This window comes from Budorcas taxicolor, chromosome 16 (assembly GCF_023091745.1).
Source record: "Budorcas taxicolor isolate Tak-1 chromosome 16, Takin1.1, whole genome shotgun sequence".
Classification (NCBI taxonomy): Eukaryota; Metazoa; Chordata; class Mammalia; order Artiodactyla; family Bovidae; genus Budorcas; species Budorcas taxicolor.
The window spans coordinates 20,373,736-20,400,740 of NC_068925.1; the positions used below are offsets into that span (position 1 = coordinate 20,373,736).

Here is a 27,005-nt window from a genome sequence, read left to right on the forward strand (position 1 = left end):
TTTTACAGTACAACTCTCACATCCATACATGACTACTGGAAAACCATAGCTTTGACTAGACAGACCTTTGTTGGCAAAGTAATGTCTCTGCTTTTTAATATGCTGTCCAGGTTGGTCATAACTTTTCTTCCAAGGAGCAAGCATCTTTTAATTTCATGGCAGTCAGCATTTGCTATAATTTTGAAGCTCCTCAAAATAAAGTCTGTTACTGTTTCCACTGTTTCCCCATCTATTTGACATGAAGTGATGGTACAAGATGCCGTACAGTTAGTTTTCTGAATGTTGAGTTTTAAGCCAACTTTTTCACTCTTCTCTTTCACTTTCATCAAGAGGCTTTAGGATGGACTGGTTGGATCTCCTTGCAGTCCAAGGGAAGTTCCTCTTCACTTTCTGCTATAAGTGTGGTATAATCTGCATATCTGAGGTTATTGATATATCTCCTGGCAATCTTGATTCCAGCTTGTGCTTCCTCCAATGCAGCGTTTCTCATGATGTGCTCTGCATAGAAGTTAAATAAGCAGGGTGACAATATACAGCCTTGATGTACCCCTTTCCTGACTTGGAACCAGTCTGTTGTTCCATGTCCAGTTCTAACTGTTGCTTCCTGACCTGCATACAGATTTCTCAGGAGGCAGGTCAGGTGGTCTGGTATTCCCTTCTCTTTCAGAATTTTCCACAGTTTGTTGTGATCCACATAGTCAAAGGCTTTGGCATAGTCAATAAGGCAGAAGTAGATGTTTTTCTGGAACTCTCTTGCTTTTTGATGATCGAACAGATGTTGGCAATTTGATCTCTGGTTCCTCTGCCTTTTCAAAATCCAGTTTGAACATCTGGAAGTTCATGGTACATGTATTGTTGAAGCCTGGCTTGGAGAATTTTTAGCATTACTTTAGTAGCATGTGAGATGAGTGCAATTGTGTGGTAGTTTGAGCATTCTTTGACATTGTCTTTCTTTGGGATTGGAATGAAAACTGACCTTTCCAGTCCTGTGGCCACTACTGAGTCTTCCTAATTTGCTGGCATATTGAGTGTAGCACTTTCACAGCATTATCTTTTAGGATTTGAAATAGCTCAGCTGGAATTCCATCACCTTCACTAGCTTTGTTTGCAGTGATGCTTCCTAAGGTCCACTTGACTTCACAGTCCAGGATGTCTGGCTCTAGTTGAGTGATCACACCATCGTGATTATCTGGGTCTTGAAGATCCTTTTGTATAGTTCTTCTGTGTGTTCTTGCCACCTCTTAATATCTTCTGCTTCTGTTAGGTCCATACCATTTCTGTCCTTTATTTTGCCCATATTTGCATGAAATTCTCCTTTGGTGTCTCTAATTTTCTTGGAGAGATCTCTAGTCTTTCCCATTCTATTCTTTTCCTCCATTTCTTTGCGCTGATCACTGAGGAAGGCTTTCTTAGCTCTCCTTGCTATTCTTTGGAACTCTCCATTCAAATGGGTATATCTTTCCTTTTCTCCTTTGCTTTTTGCTTCCTTTCTTTTCACAGCTATTTGTAAGGCCTCTTCAGACAACCATTTTGCCATTTTGCATTTCTTTTTCTTGGGGATGGTCTTGATTACTGCCTCCTGTACAATGTCACGAACCTCCATCCATAGTTCTTCAGGCACTCTGTCTATGAGATCTAATCCTGTGAATCTATTTGTCACTTCTATTGTATAGTCATAAGAGATTTAATTTAGGTCATACCTGAACAGTCTAATGGTTTTCCCTACTTACTTTAAGTCTGAATTTGGCAATAAGGAGTTCATGATCTGAGCCACAGTCAGCTTCTGGTCTTGTTTTTTCTTACTGTACACAGCTTCTCCATCTTTGGCTGCAAAGAATATAATCAATCTAATTTAGTTATTGACCATCTGGTGATGTCCATGTGTAGAGTCTTCTCTTGTGTTTGCTATGCCTAGTGCATTCTCTTGGCAAAACTCTATCAGCCTTTACCCGCTACATTCTGTACTCCAAGGTAAATTTGACTGTTAGTCCAGGTATTTCTTGACTTCCCACTTTTTAAAGGTCACTAGTGATCCCTTGTGCACTAGACCAAGTAACTCTTCTATCTTTATTCGATCCTGAGTCTACTTATTGGACTTCGTCTCCCTCAGCTGCCCTCTCAGCCACTGAATTCTTTCCAAAGAGTTCTAAATTAATGCTCCTTGCTTTCTTTGGCCAGCTCATCTTCCTTTCACAGTCCCTTAGATAGCTTTTTTATTCTTTTTCAAAATTGGGTGCGTAGACCTCTCTCTTCTTCTGAACACCTGCCTTTATTAGTTCATTAAGCCTCATGTTGCAGCTATATCTGTAGACTTCATATCTCTCCTCCAAGCTCTAGTTCTTCATTTCTGCTCACAAGACATGTATCCTACCTAGATATTCAAATATGAATAACATTTCACTCTCAACCTGCCCCAATCCAGACCCGATAACCAAAACTATTTGCAAGCTTCATCTTTCCCATTTCTTTTTTAAAAATATTTTTATTGGAGTATAGTTGACTTACAATGTTTTGTTAATTTCAGGTGTACAGCAAAGTAAATCATTTATACATATACATTTATCCACTCTTTTTTAGATTCTTTTCCCATATAGTTTATTACACAATATTGAGTACAGTTCCCTGTGTAATATAGTAAGTCCTTATTACTTATTTTATATATAATACTATGTATATGTTAACCATGGATGGGTCTAGAGATTATTATACTACATGAAGTTAGACAGAGAAAGACAAATAACATATAGTAAGACAAATAACATATAGTATCACTTAGAAATGCAATCTTAAAAAAAATGGAACTTATTTACAAAACAGAATCACAGATTTAGAAAACAACTGCACAGATACCAAAGGTAAAAAAGCAGGGGAGGAATAAATTAGGAGATTGGGACAACCATATATACAGTATTACCGTTTTCCCTACTCTTAATACCTCCATCATCAACTGTAAATCCTGATCAAAAATTAAGGTATCCTTGTAAGACAAATCCTAGCCATTTTATCCTTTGAAAATCTTTGGTATTTGCCTCATCTTTGCTATTGCCAAGTTCAAATCTATTGCAAGTATAAATAAGATAAATTGCTCATCTGAATTAGTATAATGCCATACTAACTCCAACCAGTCCATTCTAAAGGAGATCAGCCCTGGGTGTTCTTTGGAAGGAATGATGCTAAAGCTGAAACTCCAGTACTTTGGCCACCTCATGTGAAGAGCTGACTTATTGGAAAAGACTGATGCTGGGAGGGATTGGGGGCAGGAGGAAAAGGGGACGACAGAGGATGAGATGGCTGGATGGCATCACCCACTCAATGGACGTGAGTTTGAGTGAACTCAGGGAGTTGGTGATGGACAGGAAGGCCTGGCGTGCTGTGATTCATGGGGTTGCAAAGAGTTGGACACAACTGAGCGACTGAACTGAACTGAACTGAAATGAATACTAACAAGAAATGAATCAGCCCCAGAAAGTGAAAGTTTTAATACTATAGTGAACAAGAAAATGCTTTATGACATGAGATTAGTTTCTCCTGGTCATCACTGCACAACCTAGGTTGCACTGCCTCTCACAGGTGGCCCTAACTTAGCTGGGGCAAAGGTATATTGTGTTCCAAAAGACACTGTGGTTGCATACAGTTTGGTACTCTGAAATCTTTAGTATGACATTGTGTCATTCATCTAGATAATATTATAATTGGGAAACATAAAAAACAGCTCCCTTATATTGCAAAATACTTACCCTGAGACATTATTTCTTTTCAAATCATAGCTGCAGTGCAGTGTTGGAACTGTGACTGTTATATCAACTTAACAAGAAAGGTATTAGTGGAGACTTTAAGAAAGAGCATGTCAAAGCAGATACTAAGTTTGCATTCACTATATGGTCTTCAATGCTTTATTCAGTCTTTCTTGCCTTTACTAAAGGAATTCTTTTGTGTGTATATGTGTACCATGAAATTCCTTTGCTAATTTCTTCTCCCTTAAAACTTTAGGACCTTAAAAGACAGGCAATACTTCTCTCAAAAAAACTTGCATTTTTCAGCTTTTTGCTTTGGTAGAGAAGTTTACCAAATTGTATTTCATAGAAAAGTCCCAGGATTCTTAAAGAAAGATGCTGGAGAGAAACTAGATCATCTTTCAAGCCATTTATCAAAGTGCTCATGTTTCCTATCTCAAGGCAGGTGAAACAATAATAAACACTGAGAAATGAGAGCTGCAAAATAGAAAACAGAGAAGAAGAAAGCTGATGTTTTGGCTTTTGCCAACTTCAAATCACAGGTAGCTGTGGCTTGTAAATCACTTTCAAAAAAACATGCCGTACTTTGAGAGGCTAAGGTGGTGTCTCTTTCCTATTTGCAGTGGGGATCTTGATTATAATGTTGTGTCTCGGTGACAAAGTTTGTCAGACCATTGGAATAATTTCCCCTAAATACAGGTTAGCATTATCCATTTCAGTAAGAAGAGCGATACAATGATTGAACATTTTCTATCTTGTCAGATTACAATTAGGCTGGGGTAGGAGAAGGGGCTGGTTAGCCAAGTGGTCTTTTCTAAATCAGAATAATGACAAAGTCATCCTCTTGTTGGGGCATGTCGTCTCTATATTCTGTTTCTCAGTATGGAGAATTTATCAGGGTTGATTAAAGTTGATGATTATAAAAACCTCTGCTATTACCAAAGAATAAAGATAATCTCTCCAAGACTAGTCAAGGTAGCCTTTCTTAGACATATCCCTAGAGACCAAAGTGATTAGCCAAATGGCATTCCTTTAAGTGCCAGAATCATCCTTAGATTATATACTCCCCAGAAAAAATAGCAGTACTGCAGCAACAAAGTATTATCATCAAAAGTTACTTATATTCAGTTCAGTTCAGTTCAGTTCAGTCACTCGGTTGTGTCCGACTCTTTGCGACCCCATGAATCACAGTATGCCAGGCCTCCCTGTCCATCACCAACTCCCTGAGTTCACTCAAACTCACGTCCATCAAGTCAGTGATGCCATCAAGCCATCTCATCCTCTGTCGTCCCCTCTTCCTCCTGCACCCAATCCCTCCCAGTATCAGAGTCTTTTCCAATGAGTCAACTCTTCGCATGAGGTGGCCAAAGTACTGGAGTTTCAGCTTTAGCATCATTCCTTCCAAAGAACACCCAGGACTGATCTCCCCCAGAATGGACTGGTTGGATCTCCTTGCAGTCCAAGGGACAGAGCCATATAAAGAATGAAATAATGCCATTTGTAGTGATATGAGCAGACCTAGAGTCTGCCATACTGAGTGAAAGTAAGTCAGAGAGAGAAAGACACATATCATATAGTATCACTTATATATGAGATCTTAAAATATGGTACAAATGGACTTATTTAAAAAGCAGAAATAGAGCCACAAATGTAGAAAACAAACTCTACTTAATACTAGTAATGACCTACATGGGAAAAGAATCTAAAAATGAGTGAATATACATGTATGCACCTGATTCACTCTGCTGTACAGCAGAAACTAACACAACATTGTAAATCAACTACATGCAAATAAAAATTAGTTAAAATGCACACACACACACATAAGGGTATTTGTTAGGTAGGTAGAATAGGGAAAAGGAGTCCAAAATGGTGGAGGCTAAAAGACAAAGAAGGGAAAAGCCTGTGAAAATAGAACTAAAGAAGGTCCAAGGACCAGAGTGAGGACCTCAGGTAAAACAAACACCACTCCTGGCTGGTCCAATTTACATAGGACAGGCCCTGGGAGAGATAAACATATAAAAAGAGGAGCCAAACCTAGCTCTCCCTCCCTCTCTCCCGCACGCTGGGGTGCTTTTCTCATGTCTTTGGATCGATGCGCCCTCACACCTCGAAGATGGATTTTCCTGCTATCTTCTAAATAAAATAGAGCTGTAACACTGATTTGTCTAAGAGCCGTAACATGGTCCATTCGAGACCTGAGAGCTATAACATGGTCTATCCAAGACCTGAGAGCTGTGACACGCTGAGAGGGCTTTAATGTCCGTCACTCCAAATCTTCGTTGTGATGAGACAAAGAACCGAGGAACATACACTCGTGTGACAGTGTTTATCAGCTCTCCTCCTATATGCCTCTAGGAAAAGTGCTATAGAATACAACTGACCTTTACAAAGTTTCTAATCTAAGAAAATATTAGCACTAGAAGAACTCTAGTGATAATAATAATATGTAGATTAAATACATAGAGCAGAATGCTTGCACACATGCCAAGTGGACAAGGACATTTATAAATTTCAGATCCAGACCTCCCAGTCCAAAATGATAGGAGATCTATAAGCTTCCCTGGGGCCCAGTCAGTAAAGAATCTGCCTGTAACGTGGTAGACCTGGGTTAGATCCCTGGGTTGGGAAGATCCCCTAGAAGAGGGTACGGCAACCCACTCCAATACTCTTGCCTGGAAAATCCCCACGGACAGAGGAGCCTAGATGGCTATGGTCCATGGGGTCACAAATAGCTAGACTTGACTGAGAAATTAAGCACACTGTATTTAGTTAACAAAGAGACAACAAGAAAATCCTTGAAAATATATTTCAGTGTTATATTTAAAAGAATCCTGAAAAATATATACAGTGATATATTTATAAAAGAATCCTAGAGAGAAAAAATATGACATATATTCTATGTCCACAGAAAACCCAGTAAAATAAGGTGAGATAGTCTCCTTGATGACACTTAGGGGGTTAAAAATAAAGAAGTAGATCTTGACAATGACAACTTTTAAGACTGGTTTGGATATGAACCTCTGTCTCCAGCAGACATCACAGAGGAGTCTTTTTTTTCCCTTTGAATCTTAGACTGTTTCTACCTGGAGGCAGGCCAGATGACCTCTCAGATTCTTTTCCAGCCACAAAATTCTGTGAAATCAAAAATGGTCCCAACTATATCAGGAAACCTGCCAGTCTCTTTTGATAATGGAAGAGGGTGAGCTGACAAAACATTCCATAAGCATATAGGAAGCATTATTGATGTCTTAAAAGTGTTAGGATACCATGAAACACAGGAGTCTTGGTATCTGGATTAAAACCATTGGCACCAGCAGGGCCAGGACTCTCAGTGCTAAGCGATAATGCATTTTGCATTAATGCTTAACATTGAGAAATCCTGACGGGCCACACCAAGGGAGTTTGAAGTTAAGTAAGTATATTCCCTTTGAATGACAGTCCTGTGGACCTCGGCGGGTGCAGGAAGCCCTGGCTGAAAGAGCAGGGGCAGGAACTTGATATAAGTGGAGACAGCGCATCACAGGAGGAAATTTAAGAGCCTAGTGCTTATGGTTCCAGACTGTGTGCTCTGAGGATTTCCACCCAGCAGAGCAGAAAACCCCTCTCCTGGAGAACAATTTAGAAGTCCCTTGCAATGATTTGGGGGAACTTCCTAAATGCAGAGGGTGTCTCTTTTTACTTCTTACTTGTCCTCTTTTCTAGCAGTTATTGCAATGTTTTACTAAAGGTGGGCCCTTGATGTTTGACAAAAAAAATCAAGACTTTTCATCTTCTTAGCTCAAAGCTGTCTCCTTTACTATAAGAGATGCCCACTCCCATCCTACCCTTTCCCAGGTGCCCGTGAAGGAACAGACGCTGTTTCTTTTGACTCATACATTATATTTCCGACACTTTGTTTCCTGTGCTCAAACTTCAAGTTTCAAAGGAGCAGAAAAGAAATATACAAACCTGAAGGCAGCCTGACTAAGAGAAAATCATTGTGGAGCTGACACCAGCTGGGCAAGCTTTTGTGCCTCTAATAAAACTCTATCCTGAGAAGCAGGAAAACGGCAGAGGCTTTGACGTAAAGATTTTATGATTAACTCCTCTGACTCGACGCAGACAAATATAAATGCCAGCCTGGAATCCAAGCCTGAGATGTAAAGCAAAATGGCATCCTTTTCAAAGCCCAACACAGTTTGGGGAAGAAAAGAGACTCTGTTTCTATTTACATCCCGGAGCCGACACCCCAGCCCCCAGCACCCCCCCTCAGCTGCCAACCTAGGTGTTTGGCCTGTATCCACTGTACTCTGTTCCCCTTCATTATGTTAATCTGTGGGCGGAAAGATTGCTGTCATCTTCGAATCGCTTGTGCAGCAATGGTAAACACCTTGGCCTGTCTGTAATTGGACAGGTGTCTGCACTGATGTCACCCAGCTTTTAATTCAATTAAAGAACTGGCTGCTCTGTTCTCATTACCTACTCATTTCCGTTGCACTCTGAGTGTGGCGGCGAAATGTGCACACAGCCGTCACTACCCAGAGTCCAAAGTCTGTGGACCCCAGGCAAAGATCATGCGGAATATTTCAAACGGACTCAAACAATCCAAGCACATTTTTCCTGTTAGCAAAGGCATTTGGAATAAGATGGAGAATTTGTTCTCTTTCTTTACCTTTAAAGTCTCTATTGTCTAAATGGTGTCTTCTACCTACCGGCCAAGTAATTAGGAGCCGTCTAGCAAAAAGAAAAGCCATTTCTAGCTTTCCCTCCCCGGGGCTCTCTTCCATCTCAAGAGAACTCATCAGAGTACAATGCTCTTATTTATTTGCTGGCATTTCACATTTGGATCAAGAAGGTGAGGGTGGGGAAGAGCGAGGCATTTATTAAGAGGGCCATCTGGTAAGGGACCCCACACAGGCAGAGTTGAGACTGCTACCTAGGGACACAGTAGAAGAACCCACTTTTAAAAGAAAGCCAGCCAGGGGAAGGGAAGTAGCAGAGAAGGGGACTTTTCTGGCTCGAGATTTTGCTATAGTGCTGAGAAATACTAATGTTTTTAAGTGTCTTACACTCCAAAATTAGTTTTGAGCTGCCAACCAAACCAGTGGATGGATGAAAGAGAGTAAATTAATCCAACATGCCATGCTTTTCGCCCACTTAAAGGAACCTCGAAAATAAAGTTCTAACGCAGACATTGTGACACAATGACCCTATGCAACTGAACATTTGTTAAATTTGTTAAATTTGGATGAAACTTTAATGGTCTAACGGAGATCTGGAAACACTTTCTTTTGGTAGGAAATTGACATTTGTTGTTTTGTTTAGGACAATATTTTAAATAAAAATAAGGATCTCAAAGATTTATAAAATTAAAGTTAATTTTTATTTTATCCAAAAGGTAGTAGAGTGAATGCATTTACCCCAAACCTAATGGAACTCTTTGGAAATTCTAAAACTAACATTTCATATTTAATTTCCTGCAAATGGATTTTCTGACTCTGTTTAAAACTTCTAGTAGGGAGCACCTTGGATCAAAGACTAAACAGTTTAACCTTATGAACAGGAAAACAATTTCTTTATTTTTATATTTTTAAAAATAAAATATAGGGTTTAACCTCAGTCTTCAGGAATGATTGAAACAGTGATTTTAACTGATCTCAAAACATTATCCTATTAAGATTCTCTCAATTGGCTTACATCTAATGTCACAGTTTTAATCAATGCCTTTATATTAAGAACTGCAGAGTCTCTGTCTTTTCTCTTCTAATTCTGCAATTGGTTTGAAGTTACCCACTCAGTTTAACTCTTTGTCTAACATAAAGGACTGACACTGACATCATTAGAACTCTCCAAGAAAATATCAGACTTGACTAAGCAGGGAGGCAGGCAAGGAGACAGAAGGAAAAGGAATAAATGAGAAAGGAAAGTCATCCCTTACTGATCAGTGTCCTAGGTTCCCTGGTAAAAGCCTCTGATAGGATAAGGCCACTGTACACAGGGGACTGTACAGAGGGGCTGCTGTTGGGCAGTGTAAAGGTCACTTAGGTCCAGCAGCAGATTCAAGGTCAGAACCTATGTCTTCTGACGCCAAGATCATTATTCTTCCCCTCCCAGTTCTGGAAGAAGAAAGAAGGCATGTTGAAGATATGTTACTAAAAATAATAGCATACTGTATAGTAAGAATTTGATTTAAATATACCTTAAATGCATCAATAGGTTCAAAGTATTACTAAAACATGCTGTGTATGAACAGAAAGTAGGATGCTTATCCCTCCAAGTGAGCAAGTGTATATGCCTATAATGTTCCCTTAAAAAAACACAACTGATTCATAAGAAACTCTATTATCAGGGTGTATACATTTGTCTGTTATTTGCACATAATATTATATACACACACATATATGTGAAGTTTGTAGTTAATCCCAAATACAGTACAAATATAAAATGGTCATAAAAGTTAGAAAACAGAAAACTTATTCCTTTATCAAATATGATCAGTAATCTTGAGGATTATATTCACTTTCACTTTTCACTTTCATGCATTGGAGAAGGAAATGGCAACCCACTCCAGTGTTCTTGCCTGGAGAATCCCAGGGACGGGGGAGCCTGGTGGGCTGCCGTCTATGGGGTCGCACAGAGTCGGACATGACTGAAGCGACTTAGCAGCAGCAGCAGCAGCAAACTATGGCCAGGCTGGATGAAAGGCTGGGCCGGATGAAGCACAAGCTGGAATCAAGATTGCTGGAAGAAATATCAATAACCTCAGATATGCAGATGACACCATTCTTACGGCAGAAGGCAAGGAAGAACTAAAGAGCCTCTTGATGAAAGTGAAAGAGGAGAGTGAAACTGTTGGCTTAAAACTCAACATTCAGAAAACTAATAGCATGGCATCTGGTCCCATCATTTCATGGCAAATAGATGGGAAAACAATGGAAACAGTGAGAGAGTTTATTTTGAGGGGCTCCAAAATTACTGCAGATGGTGACTGCAGCCATGAAATTAAAAGAAGTTTGCTCTTTGGAAGGAAAGTTATGACCAATCTAGATAGTATATTAAAAAGCAGAGACATTACTTTGCCAACAAAGATCTGTCTTGTCAAAGCTATGGTTTTTCCAGTGGTCATGTACGGGTGTGAGAGTTGGACTATAAAGAAAGGTGAGTGCCGAAGAATTGATGTTTTGGAACTGTGGTGTTGGAGAAGACTCTTGAGATTCCCTTGGACTGCAAGGAAATTCAACCTGTCCGTCCTAAAGGAAATCAGTCCTGAATATTCATTGGAAGGACTGATGCTGAAGTAGAAACTCCAGTATTTTGGCCACCTGATGCGAAGAACTGATTCATTTGAAAAGACCCTGATGCTGGGAAATATTAAAGGCAGAAGAAGGGGACGACAGAGGATGAGATGGTTGGATGGCATCATCGACTTGAAGGACATGAGTTTGAGTAAGCTCCAGGAGTTGGTGATGGACAGGGAAGCCTGGTGTACCGCAGTACATGGGGTTGCAAAGAGTTGGATATGACTGAGTGACTGAACTGAGCTGATACTATGGCCAACATCCACAGTTGATTATCACTCTATAGCAAAACTGATGTATTACCGTCATTTTTAACCATTGTATAGCATGTCATAAAAAAAATCCAAATCTTGCACTGTAAGTTCTTACTGCATAAAATAAAATGAATAACTTGTAGAAAGCCCCATCTGAAGCTTTCACAATGTACCAGGAGTTCAGGCACATTATATATTCAGGAGAGTTAGATAAAGCTATTAACTCATCAACACTGCATTACCTGATGAAATTCTTCTACATTAGCTAAGCAGGAATATGACATCATTTCTATTTTTACTATTTATGTCATAAGCCATATTTTTGTTCTGTGAAATGCTTTCAGACCAATTTCCTTTAAGATTTACATTTAAAGAAGTAGTTTATAATAAACTATAAATATGAAATATTAATTTATAGAGTACTATAAAAATGGCCAAGGCTTCCTCAAAATTCATATTTTAACGTGTGCTCAGTCACCCAGTCATATCTGACTCTTTGTGACCCCATGGACCATAGCCCACCAGGCTCTTCCATCCTTGGAACTTTTCAGGCAAGAATACTGCAGCGAGTTGCCATTTCCTACTCCAGAGGATCCTCCTGAGCCAGCGACTGAGACTCAGTCTCTTGTGTGTCTCCAGCACTGGAGATTCAAATGTAGTATGGGAGCTTTCCAGGTGGTACAGCCTGCTTCTTTACCACTGTACCACCTAGAAAGTCCCCATACTACATTTGATCTTAGCTGAAAGGCTGAGAAGTGATCCATCTTTTAACAATATCATCAAAATGAATTTTTCAAATTTACCTTTGATGTTTGCCTATTGTGGCAGAGACCACTAAATGCCCTCTCATTACATACTCTCTTTATCCCTAGTAAAATAAAAAGACCTTTTTTAGTTGGGTAAATGGCCACTTTGAATAAGGAAATTTCCCAGCAATCTGTGTAGCTAGATATAGCCATGTGGCTAAGTTCTAATCATAGAATGTAATCAAAGATAGAGGAATAATTTCTGAAATATATCATTAAGGTAAATGTGTACATCCTCTTTCAATGATTCCTCCTTTCTGCTGGATAGATATCAGACTGGATGGCTGATGCTCCAGCAGCCATTTTGGACCTTGAGGTAAAAGTCCTGTCTAGCAAAAAGATGAAGAGTGTGGGTCCCTATAACTGTTAATATCATTCCCTACATTGACTGTGAACATCTATTACCAGAGAGAGAAAAACTTAATTTTGTTGAAGTCACTGTTATTTTGGGTTCTGTGTCTCTCAAGAAAAATTAACTAAAAATGAAAAACTTATCTCTACTGATTTTCCCCCATAAAACACTCATTTTTTAGTGAGTGTTAAATATGAGTGTTTAATACTCATATTTAAAAACATAATATTGCACTTTAGAGAAAGTATTGCTCGTATATACATTTTACCATTAATTTTAAAAATCAGAAAGAAAAAGCACATGGTAACAGTAGGATCTAGCACTAACCTGGAACATAGTAGATAATGCTTTTGTTTTTAATAAATGAATAGTTTCTGCTCTGTGTCATTATCATACCTGCTACAGTACTGCCTTCAATTATTTTTAATTGCAAATATATATCCCTTGAGCTCCATTATGAGGTATAAGTTTTGGAACTAATTTTTGATTCTATTCATCCTACCAATATTTTTCCCTCTGGGGAATATATTAAGTTCTGAATACATATTTAAGTTGTGGTAGTTCTGCATATTATTTCATAAAATTAGAGAACTATCACACTGCTGAGACAGAACCAGTAGTTGAAACTTCATCTCAGCATGATAAAACAATTGTAACATTATGTTAACTACAGGGTTAGAAACAAAACCCTGCATTTGTTTATCTATTCCTTCATTCCTTCAATAAAAATCCATTAATTGTTTGCTTTCAGGAAGTTACTAAACAAGACTTAAATATAAAACAAGGTACTTGTCTTCTGGGAGCTCAGTGTCTAATGAAAAAATAGAATGGATGAACAAAGAGCAGTCATATGCAGTTTTAACAACTGTGAGGTAAGATTTCTCAGTTAAATAAAAAAAGTGCATGGCATTGAAGTTTTTATTACAGTTATTTCTCTGTGGGCTCCTCAGGTATGATAATTTTATATATAATATATACATGTATATTTGCATAAACATACACATAAAGAGTAGCATCTTAACTTATGGATGGACTAATGGTTGGGGTTAAGTTCCAAAATTGGACAGAAGGCAACATTACTCATAATTTAAAGTCCCTTTGACAACTCCTTGCATGCTAAGTTGTTTTAGTCAGGTCCAGCTCTTTGCAATCCCATGGACTGTAGCCCGCCAGGCTACTCTGTCCATGGGATTCTCCAGGCAAGAATACTGGAGTGGGTTACCACGCCTTCCTCCAGAGGATCTTCTTGACCCAGGAATCAAACACGTGTCTCCTACATCTCCTGCATTGGCAGGGGGGTTCTTTACCACTAGAGCCACCTGGGAAGCCCTTGGCCCATAAAGCACAGTGCATCTAATTTTGTGTATGCCTCTAACTTCTCATGAATTGGTGATTCTCTATGGCTCTTAGTTCATTCTCTCTGTAGGCACCCCAGCAAAGAGTTTCCCTTTTAGTTAATAGTTGGGAAACCCTAAAACTATTCACATATATTTTTCTTCTGACAGGTATTAACAATTTCAGGATTGGATAGCATCTTTGGCCTGTAAGATTATTTTTAAAGTTTTTTCACTCTTTTTCATGCTTTCCCAACTTCCAAGGTATGTGGTTAAATGTGTGTAATTGAAATACACAGATGAGACTTCACTACAAGATTACAATTCTTTTTCACAAGTTGAATTGCCCTTGTCCCTTTCTTCTTAGCCCTAATGGAATTTGGCATTTAGAATATAAAGAGTGAACTCTCTGCCTTTCTAATGGGCATCATGGTTGGGGGATGAGAGAGTTGGGATTGTTAGAAATGTAGTATCTCTCACCACAGTCTCAGACCTACTGAATCAAAATCTGGAGCTTACCAAGACTCTAAATAATTCTCACTTCCTTTAACTTTCAGAAGCACTGCCCTTAAGGGTCAGAGGCCCTACTTACACTACTTCTATTTATTCACCTGCCCAAGCATCGTTCCGCCCACATGTAGTTGGAAGAAGTGGCAAAGACAAACAAAGCAGGGACAAATACAAGCCCAGCAGGTGAAAGTGATCCCATCTCACCTGCTCTTCCTCTCACTCCAGTGGTTTTTTAATGTGTGGTTCATAAACCTCTGCAAGAGGACCAACTATAACACTTGGTGAAAGGCAGATTTCTCAATCCTAGCCCAAATACACAGAATCCTGTGCATGGAGCCAAGAATCTGTATTTCATAAGCAATCGAGTAACACCTTATGATCAATAGAGTTGAGACTCACTAATTGTTACTACTAGCTGTGGAAGAGACAGAAAAATGAGAGATTTTACAATATGGAAACCACTTTTTTTTTAGGTACAAGACTAATGTCTACTGTATATGAGGACTGAACCAGTTTTCAGAGCAAGAGTGATATTATCAACTGCATTATAAATTAAAAAGTCTTTCTTTGTTTTCTTTGTAATATAGATTTATTTAAGTCATCTGAAAGATTATTATTATTAGCTTATCAGCTATACTGTAGTAAATAATAAGTTTGATTATTATCTAAAGAAGGAATTCAACTCTTTTAGAGTTTAGCTCAATGTAATACAACAATAAAACTGAGAAAATATCTTCTGTGTATCAATTATTTTCCTAGCACTGTGCCAGGTACTGTGCTAATTATGACAACAATTAAGTTTACGTTTAAACATCTTAAGGAAATAAAGATAAAAATGGTGTATGTGCAGATTCTTGAATCTACTCCTTCTTGACAGAATTTCAAATTAGATTGGGAAGGGTCTTTCTGAGCAGTCCTGGGTTTTTAAAAGGAAATGCCAGGACTGTCTCTCTGGGCAGTAGCTTCGCATGTTAACAGGGCTGGAGGGAAAAATCAGCAAGAGCTACGCAGAGTTAATTGGAGCCCTTTGCAACTAGTCTAAAGATGCACTGGACTGATAACTGCAGGGCTTTCTACCCCGAGGCTCCAGCTGAGAAAATGAACTTTCAAGAACTCCACGCTCTGAACCCTGGCCTTTGGAGGGCACAGAATCTAGACTCTGTGGCCCAAAGGGGCCCATTTGCACCTGAGTGGGGCTGTTAACCCTTGGACCCTCCACACTATTGGGATTTATCTCATTTAATCCTCTGGTAGCCAAACTCATGAATGGTAAATATCCTGTCTCATGCTTCTATTCTTTCAGCTGTCTTAGTTAATATTCTTTTATTTTTTTCCTTTGCCTTCCACATTTTGTTACTCTGACCATAATTTCCTATTTCTTTCCAAGAATCATTTAATTTTTGTTTTCCTGTGATTTTCCCTTGCTAATTTTATTACTTTCTTTTAATGGTTCATCATTTTTATTCATGCATTTCTCTTTTTTTATCCTATATTTGCAAGTTGCTGTTGGGATGTGGAAGTCCTCATAAAAATTTCTGGTTAAAACTGAGACTTGATCACTGGTGTCAAACACTTTGAACAGTGTTTCCAGTGCTGGCTGCACAACAGAATTACCTCCTGACACTTTAAAAATACCAATGTCCAGGTTATATTCAAAACCAACTAATCAGATTCTTCCAGGTGAGACACAGGCATCTGTATTTTTAAGGCCAGCCAGTGGGATCAGTGTGTACCCTTGGTTTTGTTGTTCAGTCACCTCATTTTGTTGTTCAGTCACTCAGTCATGTCCAACTCTTTGCAACCCCATGGACTGCAGCGTGAGAGGGTTCCCTGTCCTTCACCATCTCCGGCAGTTTGCTCAGACTCATGTCCATTGAATTGGTGATGCTATCCAACCATCTCATCCTCTGACATACCCTTCTCTTCCTGCTTTCAATCTTTCCTGGCATTAGGGTCCATTCAAATGAGTCACTTCTTTGCATCAGGTGGCCAAAGTATTGGAGCTTCAGCATCAGTCCTTCCAATGAATATTCAGGGTTGATTTCCTTTAGGATTGGCTGGTTTGATCTCCTTGCAATCCAAGGGACTCTAGAGAGTCTTCTCCAACACCAAAGTTCAAAAGCATCAATTCTTCAGTGCCCAGCCTTCTTTACGGTCCAACTCTCACATCCATACATGACTACTGGAAAAAACACAGCTTTGACTAGATGGACCTTTGTTGGCAAAGTAAAGTCTACGCTTTTTAATATGCTGTCTAGGTTTGTCACAGCTTTTCTTCCAAGGAGCAAAGGTCTTTTAATTTCATGGCTGCAATCACCATCCACAGTGATTTTGGAGCCCAAGAAAATAAAATCTCTCACTGTTTCCATTGTTTCCCTATCTATTTGCATTGAGTTGATGGGACCGAATGCTATGACCTTAGTTTTTTGAATGTTGAGTTTTAAGCCAACTTTTCACTCTCCTCTTTCACTTTCATCAAGAGTCTCTAGCTTCTCTTCACTTTATGCCATAAGGGCAGTATCATCTGCATATCCAAGGTTAATGATATTTCTCTGGCAATCTTGATTCCAGCTTGTGCATCATCCTGTCCAGCATTTTGCATGATGTACTCTACATAAAATTTAAATAAGCAGGGTGACAATATACAGCCTTGATATACTCCTTTCCCAATTTGGAACCAGTCCGTTGTTCCATGTCCAGTTCTAACTCTTGATTCTTGACCTGCATACAGGTTTCTCAGGAGGCAGGTGAAGTGGTCTGGTATTCCCATCTCCTTAAGAATTTTCCACAGTTTGTTGTGATCCACACAGTCAAAGGCTTTCACGTAGTCAATGAAACTGAAGTAGATGTTTTTCTGGAATTCTCCTGCTTTTTGTATGATCCAATGGATGTTGGCAATTTGATCTCTGGTTCCTCTGCCTTTTTTAAATCCAGCTTGAACATCTGTAAAATCTCAGTTCATGTACTGTTGAAGCCTAGCTTGAAGGATTTTGAGTATGACTTTGCTAGCATGTGAAATGAGTGTAATCATGTGGTAGTTTGAACATTCTTTGGCATTGCCCTTCTTTGGGATTGGAATGAAAATACCAATGAAATGACCACAGGTTTTGAAGTACAAAAAGACAGTAGGTGAAGACAAATGGACAACTTGAAAAGGAACTCAGGGCAAACCTTATCCTGAGCTGAGTACAAAATGCCCACAAGTTCTCAACTCTCCTCCTTCACCTGAGACTGAGAGGAAAAGAGTTGAGATTTAAAAATTGCTGTGGGGCAAATGCAAATTTACCTTAATTGACCCCATCCTAATCCCAGAGAAGGTTTGTATTAACAACTAGTTGCCCAGTAAGATGACATGAAAATGATTTGATTTTCCTGATCAAACACTCACATTGAAGATAAAAGTCAGGGATATGGCAAATGAACTATGGAAGTGCATTTTACTGATTATGGAGGAAAAAGTCTGTAACTCAAAAGAACAAGAGACTATAGCACTCAAATTACAGAAGACTTCCATGCTCAGGGGAGAATTTAATTCAGGAAGCTTGTAAAACTTAAAAATCACCAGTTTCATGCTATTAAGATCCAAAAGAACTTGGAATCCATTAACAAGAGACTGAAGGTAAATGATAAACAACACAGATGAAACCTGTTAATACTGAAAAATAGGCAGAAATCAAAGTGAGCTAGGTGAGAAAGAAATTCAAATCAAATAAAAGACTGAAGTAGAAGAGTTTAAAAAATCATCTCAGAAGATTCAAAGAGAAGAATTACCAGTGTCAAAATCAAAAAATGAAAAATGAAAAAATTATGAAGTAATAACCCAGATCCAGAGACCAAACAGTATAAAGATAATAATTAATTCATTGAACATTTATTATGTGCCTATCTACAAGCAAAATATTCTAGGAGTTAATTCATTTTTAAATCTTTGCAGCAATTTTATAACATAAAGAAGGTTTTCATCTTGAATTTATAGATGAGGACACTCCAATATAGCAATACAATTTCAAATTTGCCTGATACCATACTAAATGACATTACTGGGATTTGAACTCAGATTAATTTGACCCTGGGACTTCCTTGGTGACTCAGAGGGTAAAGAATCTGCCTGTGGTACAATCCCTGGGTCAGGAAGATCCCTTCGAGAAGGAAACGGCAACCCACTCCAGTAATTTTTGCTTGGAGAAGTCCATGGACAGAGGAGCCTGGTGAGCTACAGTCTAAGGGGTCACAAAGAATCAGAAAACACTGACCAAGTAACACATCGACTTTCACTTTGATTTGACTCGATAACTGTGTTCTAGACTTCTAAAACGAGGAAGGTAAACTGGGAAGAAATGTATAATATTGAAAACTCCTATGTCTCAACAGCAAACTTTCCAAGCCAAAGAGAGACTCAAATTTGAAGAAAGAGAGTTTGCTATATAACAGAAAAAAAAAAATTGTGGAAAGAAACCAACACATTTTATTATAACTTAATTGGTTAAGGACCCTTTTTGAACCAATACAGCTAAATTGGTTTACGGATTCAGGATTTATTTGATGGTTCCATTCAAAAAATACCACTATAATAACCAAAAATTTAACTTTAAAATCTTAACAAGAGTCACCTGAGAAATGCTAAAAGATTACTTTCAAGATCAATAACAAAGCTGCTCATGAACTGCTTTGTTTTACTTTCTCTTGGTCCTTGTTCTCTTAATCAATTGACAAAACAGCTGCCATCAACCAATCTCTACACTCCTAATATCTTCACCAAATCCATTATTTCTGGCTCTCTACTTTCTCATCCCTTCTTTCTCACTCTCTAGTTGCTTTTTTTTCTTTTGCTGTAAAACCTGATATTGATACTAATTCAGCCTGGCTTTGGTGCCTCTCAATTTATACTCCTCTCCCTTAATAGTCCGATTCCTCCCAATAAAAGTCCATCTTGCAGTACCAGAGTTCTCCATAACCTTTAAGATACCTCTTACATATGTCCTTATCTGTTCACTTCTTTGTAAGGAACAGATACATATTTAGGACTCCTTGAGAGGGAAAAAGTTATAGAATTCATAGAAGAAGAGAAATAAAGGAATAGCAGAAAAATTAATTAATTAAAAGTATTGAAGTTATTTTACCCCATAAAATAGGGTAGGAGAAATAAGAGCAATTGTATAAATTACAAAAATAAATATGAATTACACCTCCCTACTAAAATACAGAGAGTTTTAAGTTGACTATAAAGGTAAATCAAACTAGATTCTGTTTACACAGATATACTTCAAACAATGTAACTTTAAAAGTGGCAAATGTAAATGTAATAAGAAAAAGAAAAATACAAACAAAAAGCAAGCTTCCAAAGTAACACAACTGACAAATTGAAGAAACTGACAAAACTGCAATAATTGAGATTTTTTTTCCTTAGTTTTTCACAGATTGAATATATATAAATAAATAAATAACAAGTGGTCAGAGGTTCTCTAATTTTCCTCTCTATATATACCATTCACATGCTTGAAATGCCCTACAGTAACATTCAGCAGTTTATTTTACTGGTTTTCAATCTTGGAGGTAGGATTACCTTTCAGAATCTTGTGTAATTTGAGAGCACTCTCTGCCCTGTTTCTGATTTGATCTTACCTCAAATTTAGAATTGCTAATTCAGAAGATATGCATTATATATATGTGTGTGTGTGTGTGTGTGTGTGTGTGTGTGTGTATTATCAATATGAAGTGAAGCGAAGTGAAGTCACTCAGTCGTGTCTGACTCTTTGTGACCCTGTGGACTGTAGCCCGCTCAGGCTCCTCTGTCCATGGGATTCCTCAGGCAGGAATACTGGAGTGGGTTGTCATTTCCTTCTCCAGGGGATCTTCCCAATCCAGGGATCGAACCTGGGTCTCCTGCATTGCAGGCAGACGCTTTATCCTCTGAGCCACCAGGGAAGCCCATATTATCAATATGGTATATCTAATAAGCAAATATTAGTATACCCTGAATGGAGAATATGGACTTTTTTTCCAAATTACCCATAGAAAACTAACAAAAAAATTTTTAAAGATATTATATCAACTACAGAAAATGTGCTTTAAAATCTGCATAGAAAAATGTAAATCAAAATTAAAAATAAGAAATTGCAGTGTTGCAACACATAAGGCAAACTTAAGTACAATATTCTTCATATATAAAGAGATACTTATAATCAATGAGAAAAATGTGAATCCTCCAATAGAAAAACTGATAATGAAACATGATAGATATGTCATAAAAGAAGTATATATTGTCAGTAAACATGAAAATGCTTAATGTCTCCAGGAATAAAGTAAGCCAAATTAATACTCTGACTTTTTTTTAAAATTTACAGTGTAACTGTAGAACTTGTCAACTAGGATATAAAGTGAAATATACAATCTTGCATTCTGCTTGCTGGTGGGAGTATGATTTATATAGTCTTTTTGGCACATATTTGACAACCTAAAAATATAACTAAATCTTTGTTAAGAAATTACCATATGTTAAGCATTGTGCTAGATGCTTTAAAAACTTCTGATAGCTAACATTTTACAGTGTGACAGTGTGTCAAGGGCTGCCCTGTATGCTTTACATACACATGGACTCCCTTAATCCTCACAGCTGTCCTGTGAGGTGGGCAGCTATTTCATTACCCACAGGGAATCCAAAGCACAGACACGTTAATTAATGTGTCTAAGTTTACACAGCTGAAAAGAGAGCTGAAATATCATATCACTTAGTATATTTAATATTCTTCTGAGGTTAATATTATTCTCCCAATTCATAGGTTGAAGTGAAGTTGCTCAGTCATGTCCGACTTTTTGCGACCCTGTGGACTGTAGCCCTCCAGGCTCCCCCGTCCATGGGATTCTCCAGGCAAGAATACTTGAGTGGGTTGCCATTTCCTTCTCCAGGGGATCTTCCCAACCCAGGGATTGAACCTGGCAGGCAGACGCTTTAACCTCTGAGCCACCAGGGAAGCATAACTTAACTTCATAGGTTAAGACACCATAAAGAGACCCAGGAGAATACACAAATTCCCCAATGTTACAGGGAGGGTAAGCAGCAGAGATTTGTATCAATGTCTGCTTGAGCCAGCTTCCCAGGTGGCTCAGATGCTAAAGAAACCTTTCTGCAGTGCAGTAGACCTGGGTTCAAATCCTGGGTTGGGAAGATACCTGGAGAAGGGAATGGCAATGCACTCCAGTATTATTCTTGCCTAGAGAATTCCATGGACAGAGGAGCCTGGCAAGCTACAGTCCATAGAGTTACAAAGAGTTGGACATGACTGAGCAACTAAAATATACACTGCTTGACCTCAGAGTCCAAGACTGAATACTGCTTTAAGAAACTTTGATCTAGCTGTTCCATTTCAAGGGATTTAACCTACCATCAATGTCGGTCATTCCTCCAAAGATTTGTATGCAGACTTTTAAAAATCCTATTACTTATAACAGCAAAATTTGGAAATCCAGAAAATAAGAGGAGACTGAGACAAAATGAGATTGGGAGACAGGCAGTGGAAAGCAGCTGCAGAATTTTAAAGAGAGAACCATGATGTCTGGTCGCTTGGTGGGATGGAATCATGGTGGTTGTGGGGTGGAGGTGTCATGAGAAAGGAGAGTTACTGTAGTTGTCCAGGTAAGATATTGGAATGGTTTGTCTTGGACAGTAGATAAAGGGAGACATAGATGAGTTTAACACCTAGTTTAGAAAATGGAATCAATAAACATGGATATATGATGTATGAACAGGATGTAAACATCTCGAAAAGTCTCAAGCTTCATTAACCGGGGGGCTGGAGATGTCATTTATTGATTTTGAGAATGGATGAGGAACAGAAATTCAGTTTTGGAGATGGTAAATTTAGAAATAATGAGACATCTACTGGAAATGTCAATTTTTTCGAATGCCTGCTGGATACACACATTTGGAAGTCTGGGTAGGATGTGCATTTAGGAGTCAATAGTGTCTGTAGGGTATTGGATGCTTTGTGAATCTATGAGTTTCCTGGAGCAAGACTGTGGAAAAAAATTTAAAAAGAGAGAGAAAAGGTCCCAGATCTAAACCCTGAGGTCTTTCAAAAGGCAGAGTTGAGCTTCTGAGGGAGTGGGCAAAGACACTGAGAAAAGGGGACCCAGAAGCCGAACAATAATAAAAATGATGAAATATTTCAAGAGATGGTAAGAAATCCACAGTGCAGAATGCTATCAAGCAGAGGAGACCAGGATTGTAGTGTTCTGTGGATATTTAAAATGGAAGATTTTGGCGTCCTCAACAAGGCAAGTAAGCAGAAGCCAGACCTAGTGAAGAAATGGGGACACCACAGATGCCTTAGGAAGAGGATAGAGACAGTGGTAGCTGGAAGGGACTTTAGATAAAAGGAAGATTTTTATCATGGGTTTGGGTTTGTTTGTGTTTACCAATGGGTGTTGATAGATGTGTTTGAATGATCCTGGGCAGAACCCAAACGGGCAGTGGCTCTAACTTTGGCATCACCAGCATCACTAGAGGAGGGCTTGGTAAAACGGGACTGCTGAGCTCTGCTTCACAGCTTCTGCTTCAGCAGGTGGGGGTGAGCTGGAGAATTTGCATGAATAAGAAGGTCTCAGGGGAGGCTGTTGATCCAAGTCCTAGGACCACACTTGGTAAATGACTCCAGGAGACAGAGGTTAAAATATAAGTAAGAGGAAGAGAGACCACCAGTAATAGCTCTGAAAAAGCAGGAAAAGTTGGGGTCCATAGGACTTTTGAAGATTTTATTTTTAATAGCATAAGGGAAGCTCTGTAAAAACAGGAAGGGAAATGGAGAGAAATGTGAAAAAAAAATGAAAATAATATTATATGCCAAAGATGTTTTTAAATGTTTTAACATCCATTAATTCACTAATCCTGTAATAACAGTGCTATTGTTCAGAAAAATGCAATTAATGTATATATTTCATAGGAAGAGAGTGACAGAAATTCTTTATGATAGATTTTTGCTTTTTTGGTGTCCAAGAAAATTTCATATATAAGGCTATCAGCTGAGTAGGATAAAGAAGGCAGGTTAACACCTAGATAGTTTGGAAAAATATAAAATATTTAACGAGGAGAATAGGAGAAGGAGCTTATTATAGAAACACAGTAGGATTGGTGTCATTACTGAGTGTCCAAGAGAAAATGGGAACTGAGACTTCCTCTAGCCCACTTAGCTGCAGTGTGCAGCCTGGGCAGAGGCCCAATCAGATTGGGTTTTTATTAGATGGGTAAAATAGAGGACAAAGGAAATGAAAGATAAACAAATTTTTTTTTAACTGGTTGTATATTTGGGCTGTAGATTCTAAGGTATCTAAAACAAGGAGGTAAAGATTGATAGAGATGACTGATGTGTTAGAAAAACAATTAAGGCCACTTTGAAAATCCATCTAATTTGTCAAGTTCTTAAAAGTATCTCTGACAGAGGAAAATTATTTTTTCTATTAAAATTTTTTGATGCATTTTATTTTTTGGGGGGTCAAAGGCTTAAATCTGGCTTTCCATTTAAATGGGCCTTAACATTTCATGAGGCTGAAAACTGCTATCTTACGACACAAGCAGAAATTTGAGCATGGGACCTTGTGTGTTGCTCGTGTGTGTATTTCACTCCCGCCTGTGTGCACACTATCCATGGTGTACCGTGAGAAATTGATTCACTGATTTGCCAGTCAAACTGCTGGTGCTCTAATCTCCTCTACCTTGACATAATTAGGTTTAATAAACAATTTTACAATAAATAATGGTGCTGTGAACTTGGGCTAGTCCCAACGAGTAAACTTTTGCATGGTAAAATAGGTCACTGTCACTCTATATATACATAAGATCTTGAAAAGTTTCACATTTTTTGGGCGTATAAGCATCCTAGGTATAAGAATCTCATTAAGGGTGAAAGCCACTCGTGACCTAACCTTTTGGGGATGGAGAAAGTACCAGCCTCATAATGAAACTATCCATGAAAGCCCATAAACATTTATAGAATTATTTTTCATCCTTCATGGATAGAGGTGTCCGTATAATTAGATGATTCTTGTTGTTTGTAACCAGGCAAAAATTTGAGAATTTTTCATATACTAGGGCAAAAGCCTTGACGGATGTTTGTATTCAAAGTCAAAACAGAAAGAAAATTAATAAGATCTACTCCCTTGAGGAACCCACTTTACCTGTGAAGGTGTTGGTATCGACAAGCTCAGAGCTGGCAGAGGGCATGTGGGGTGGACCGGGAGCATCCTCACTGTAGGCTCTCAGGATATACTTCTCAATTACACCTCTAGCCACAACAGGTTCATCCCAGGTCACCTCGATGCTATAGCCATTTATGCTGCGGACTCCTGAGGGAGTTGGCACACTTTGTGGAGCTGTGAAAGGATAAAAGAGAAAACAGGCAGAATGGCAGTTCTGAAAAGACTATTGCTCCTATTCTTCACTTTTAATGGCTGCAGTAAATCAGACTCAACCATTAGCATAAATACAATTTATTAGAGTTGTAACTTTTCAGCATTGATTTAATATGACTGCACATCTTGAGCCATTCAGTTTAAGCGATATTTCAAAACCATCAAAACTCCATCGACATCACGTTCTTTCAAGTCTAGACCAGGTTTTCCAAAAACATTTAATGTATCCAACATGTTTTAAACATCACTCATAAAGAAGGAGGTGGATGGTAGGCAGATAACAAGTTCAAACAATATAATGATGTACCCCTTTGAAGCAAGATAATTAGACTGTTATTATACATAGTGGTTTGACACTTTTATATCGTCAATGTATTAGCCAAAAAATGTCACAAATGTGATCGTATTGCACTTGAAGGTCTGATCCCATTTGCAAATTCAATTGTTTTTCCAATTAATTTTTAAAGAAGTAAAGTTCTACCAGCTGGGATATACAGGATACATTCCTACCTGCACTCAGAGGAAGGGGCAGATAGAGAAGTTGATGCCCTTGAGATTCTACAAGATCATTTTCAGAGATGTTTTCTTCAGAGCATCACAAAGTAACATAAAATGAAAAGATTATAGAAACTACAAAACCTCACTTATAAGCTGAATCCTCTACTTTTATAAATCCATAACCTTTAACTATTTATTAGATATTTCTCTGGTTCTGATCAGTAACAACTTCATCACAGCTGACTGCACTGAGGATGCTGAGAAAAAGCCCGAGGAACTCCGTGGCAGGATGATGGATGACAGAGGGGCTCTGACTGCTCCTGGACTCCTGAGCGCTGTCGATGGAGGATCACCCTGGTCTCTCCCCATCAAATAGCCTCCTCCTCTGACTTTACTCTTCAGGCCAATAAAACAGGACAGCCTCAAGGGAAGCATCATGAACATAAGGAGTGAGGGGGAGCACAGAGGTGGAGAACCACTGTCTGTGCAGGTGAACCACCATAAGCAACTTTAGGAAATGCACAGGCCACACAATCAAGTTCCAAGTGATGGGACAATGGGAGTGATGCTGATTTTATTAGTTCTGAAATGCGGTACAGGGCAAAGTACAGTCCTGTCTAACAGATGGTGTTCTCATAAGGGACAGAGCAAAACTGACTCAAAAATAATTAAATAGTGCAATTATTCTCCAACCCTTGGGAGCATGTAGCTGCTCGGTGTTGTGGTCAGATTGTAAATATGAATTTATGGCATAAGATTTTGCGGTCAGATCACTGCTATAAATTCAGAGCTCTATTTGCATACTTTCTTGGTGGTACTCAAAATCGGGGCTATGTAAGCCATGCACTTTATGGACACCAATTTAGGTTGCTGAATTAGACTGAAAGCAGGCTTTATATTTATTAATAAAGTAGAGAAATGTGAAACAGGGGCAGAGAACATGCCAGTCACAAATGAACATTTTACATTAGAGCTTTTTCCAAGATCTAAAATTGAAAAGGATTTAAGGGATCATTCAGTTCATTGTCTCGCCTATAAATAGATGATGATTTAACTCATCCTGGAAAAGTGTCAAGTTTCTTCTGGAAACTCTATAGGCAGCAAACTCCAAAAATTCTTATCAGTATCCCATCTCAGTATTTAATTATCTTTTAGATTAACAAGATTCCTCAAAGGACATCTGCACTAGTAACCTGTTGTTGTTGCTATGTTGCTAAGTCACTTCAGTCATGTCCGACTCTGTGCAACCCCATAGACGGCAGCCCACCAGGCTCCCCCATCCCTGGGATTCTCTAGGCAAGAACACTGGAGTGGGTTGCCATTTCCTTCTCCAATGCATGAAAGTGAAAAGTGAAAGTGAAGTCGCTCAGTCGTGTCCAACTCTTAGCGACCCCATGGACTGCAGCCTACCAGACTCCTCCATCCATGGGATTTTCCAGGCAAGAGTACTGGAGTGGGGTGCCATTGCCTTCTCCAAGTAACCCGTTATTGATCATAAACATGAGAGGGTACTTGGTCAAACAAACAAACATGTCTTTAAACAAATCACGACTTGCTAAGGACAACTCTTCAAGAGTGTCAATCATATGGAAATGTATTTGTCTTTCTGACAAATATTTTCTCTAAAATGGTAGACGGCTACTGATTCACAAAACTTCTCGTAATGAATGCCTCTTTGTGATGGTATTATGTGAAAAGATGTTGTGGTCACTGTCAGAGGTACAAAGTGCTAATAAATCAGTTATCTGAGATTAGATCTAATACAGTCTGTTTCCTAGTTGTTTCTCCATTCAACTCAAAGAAATTAGACCATTCAGCAATTTCTATCCTGGA

At 38.6% G+C, this 27,005-nt stretch overlaps 1 protein-coding gene across 1 annotated transcript in view; it reads right to left on the reverse strand.

Moving 5' to 3' along the window:
- USH2A (usherin) overlaps window positions 1–27,005 on the reverse strand; it is a 930,744-nt gene that overhangs the window by 485,371 nt on the left and 418,368 nt on the right. Inside the window, exon 29 of the mRNA XM_052653949.1 lies at window positions 24,441–24,635. Coding sequence (XP_052509909.1) covers window positions 24,441–24,635 — 195 coding nt within the window. The remainder of the gene's footprint in view (window positions 1–24,440; window positions 24,636–27,005) is intronic.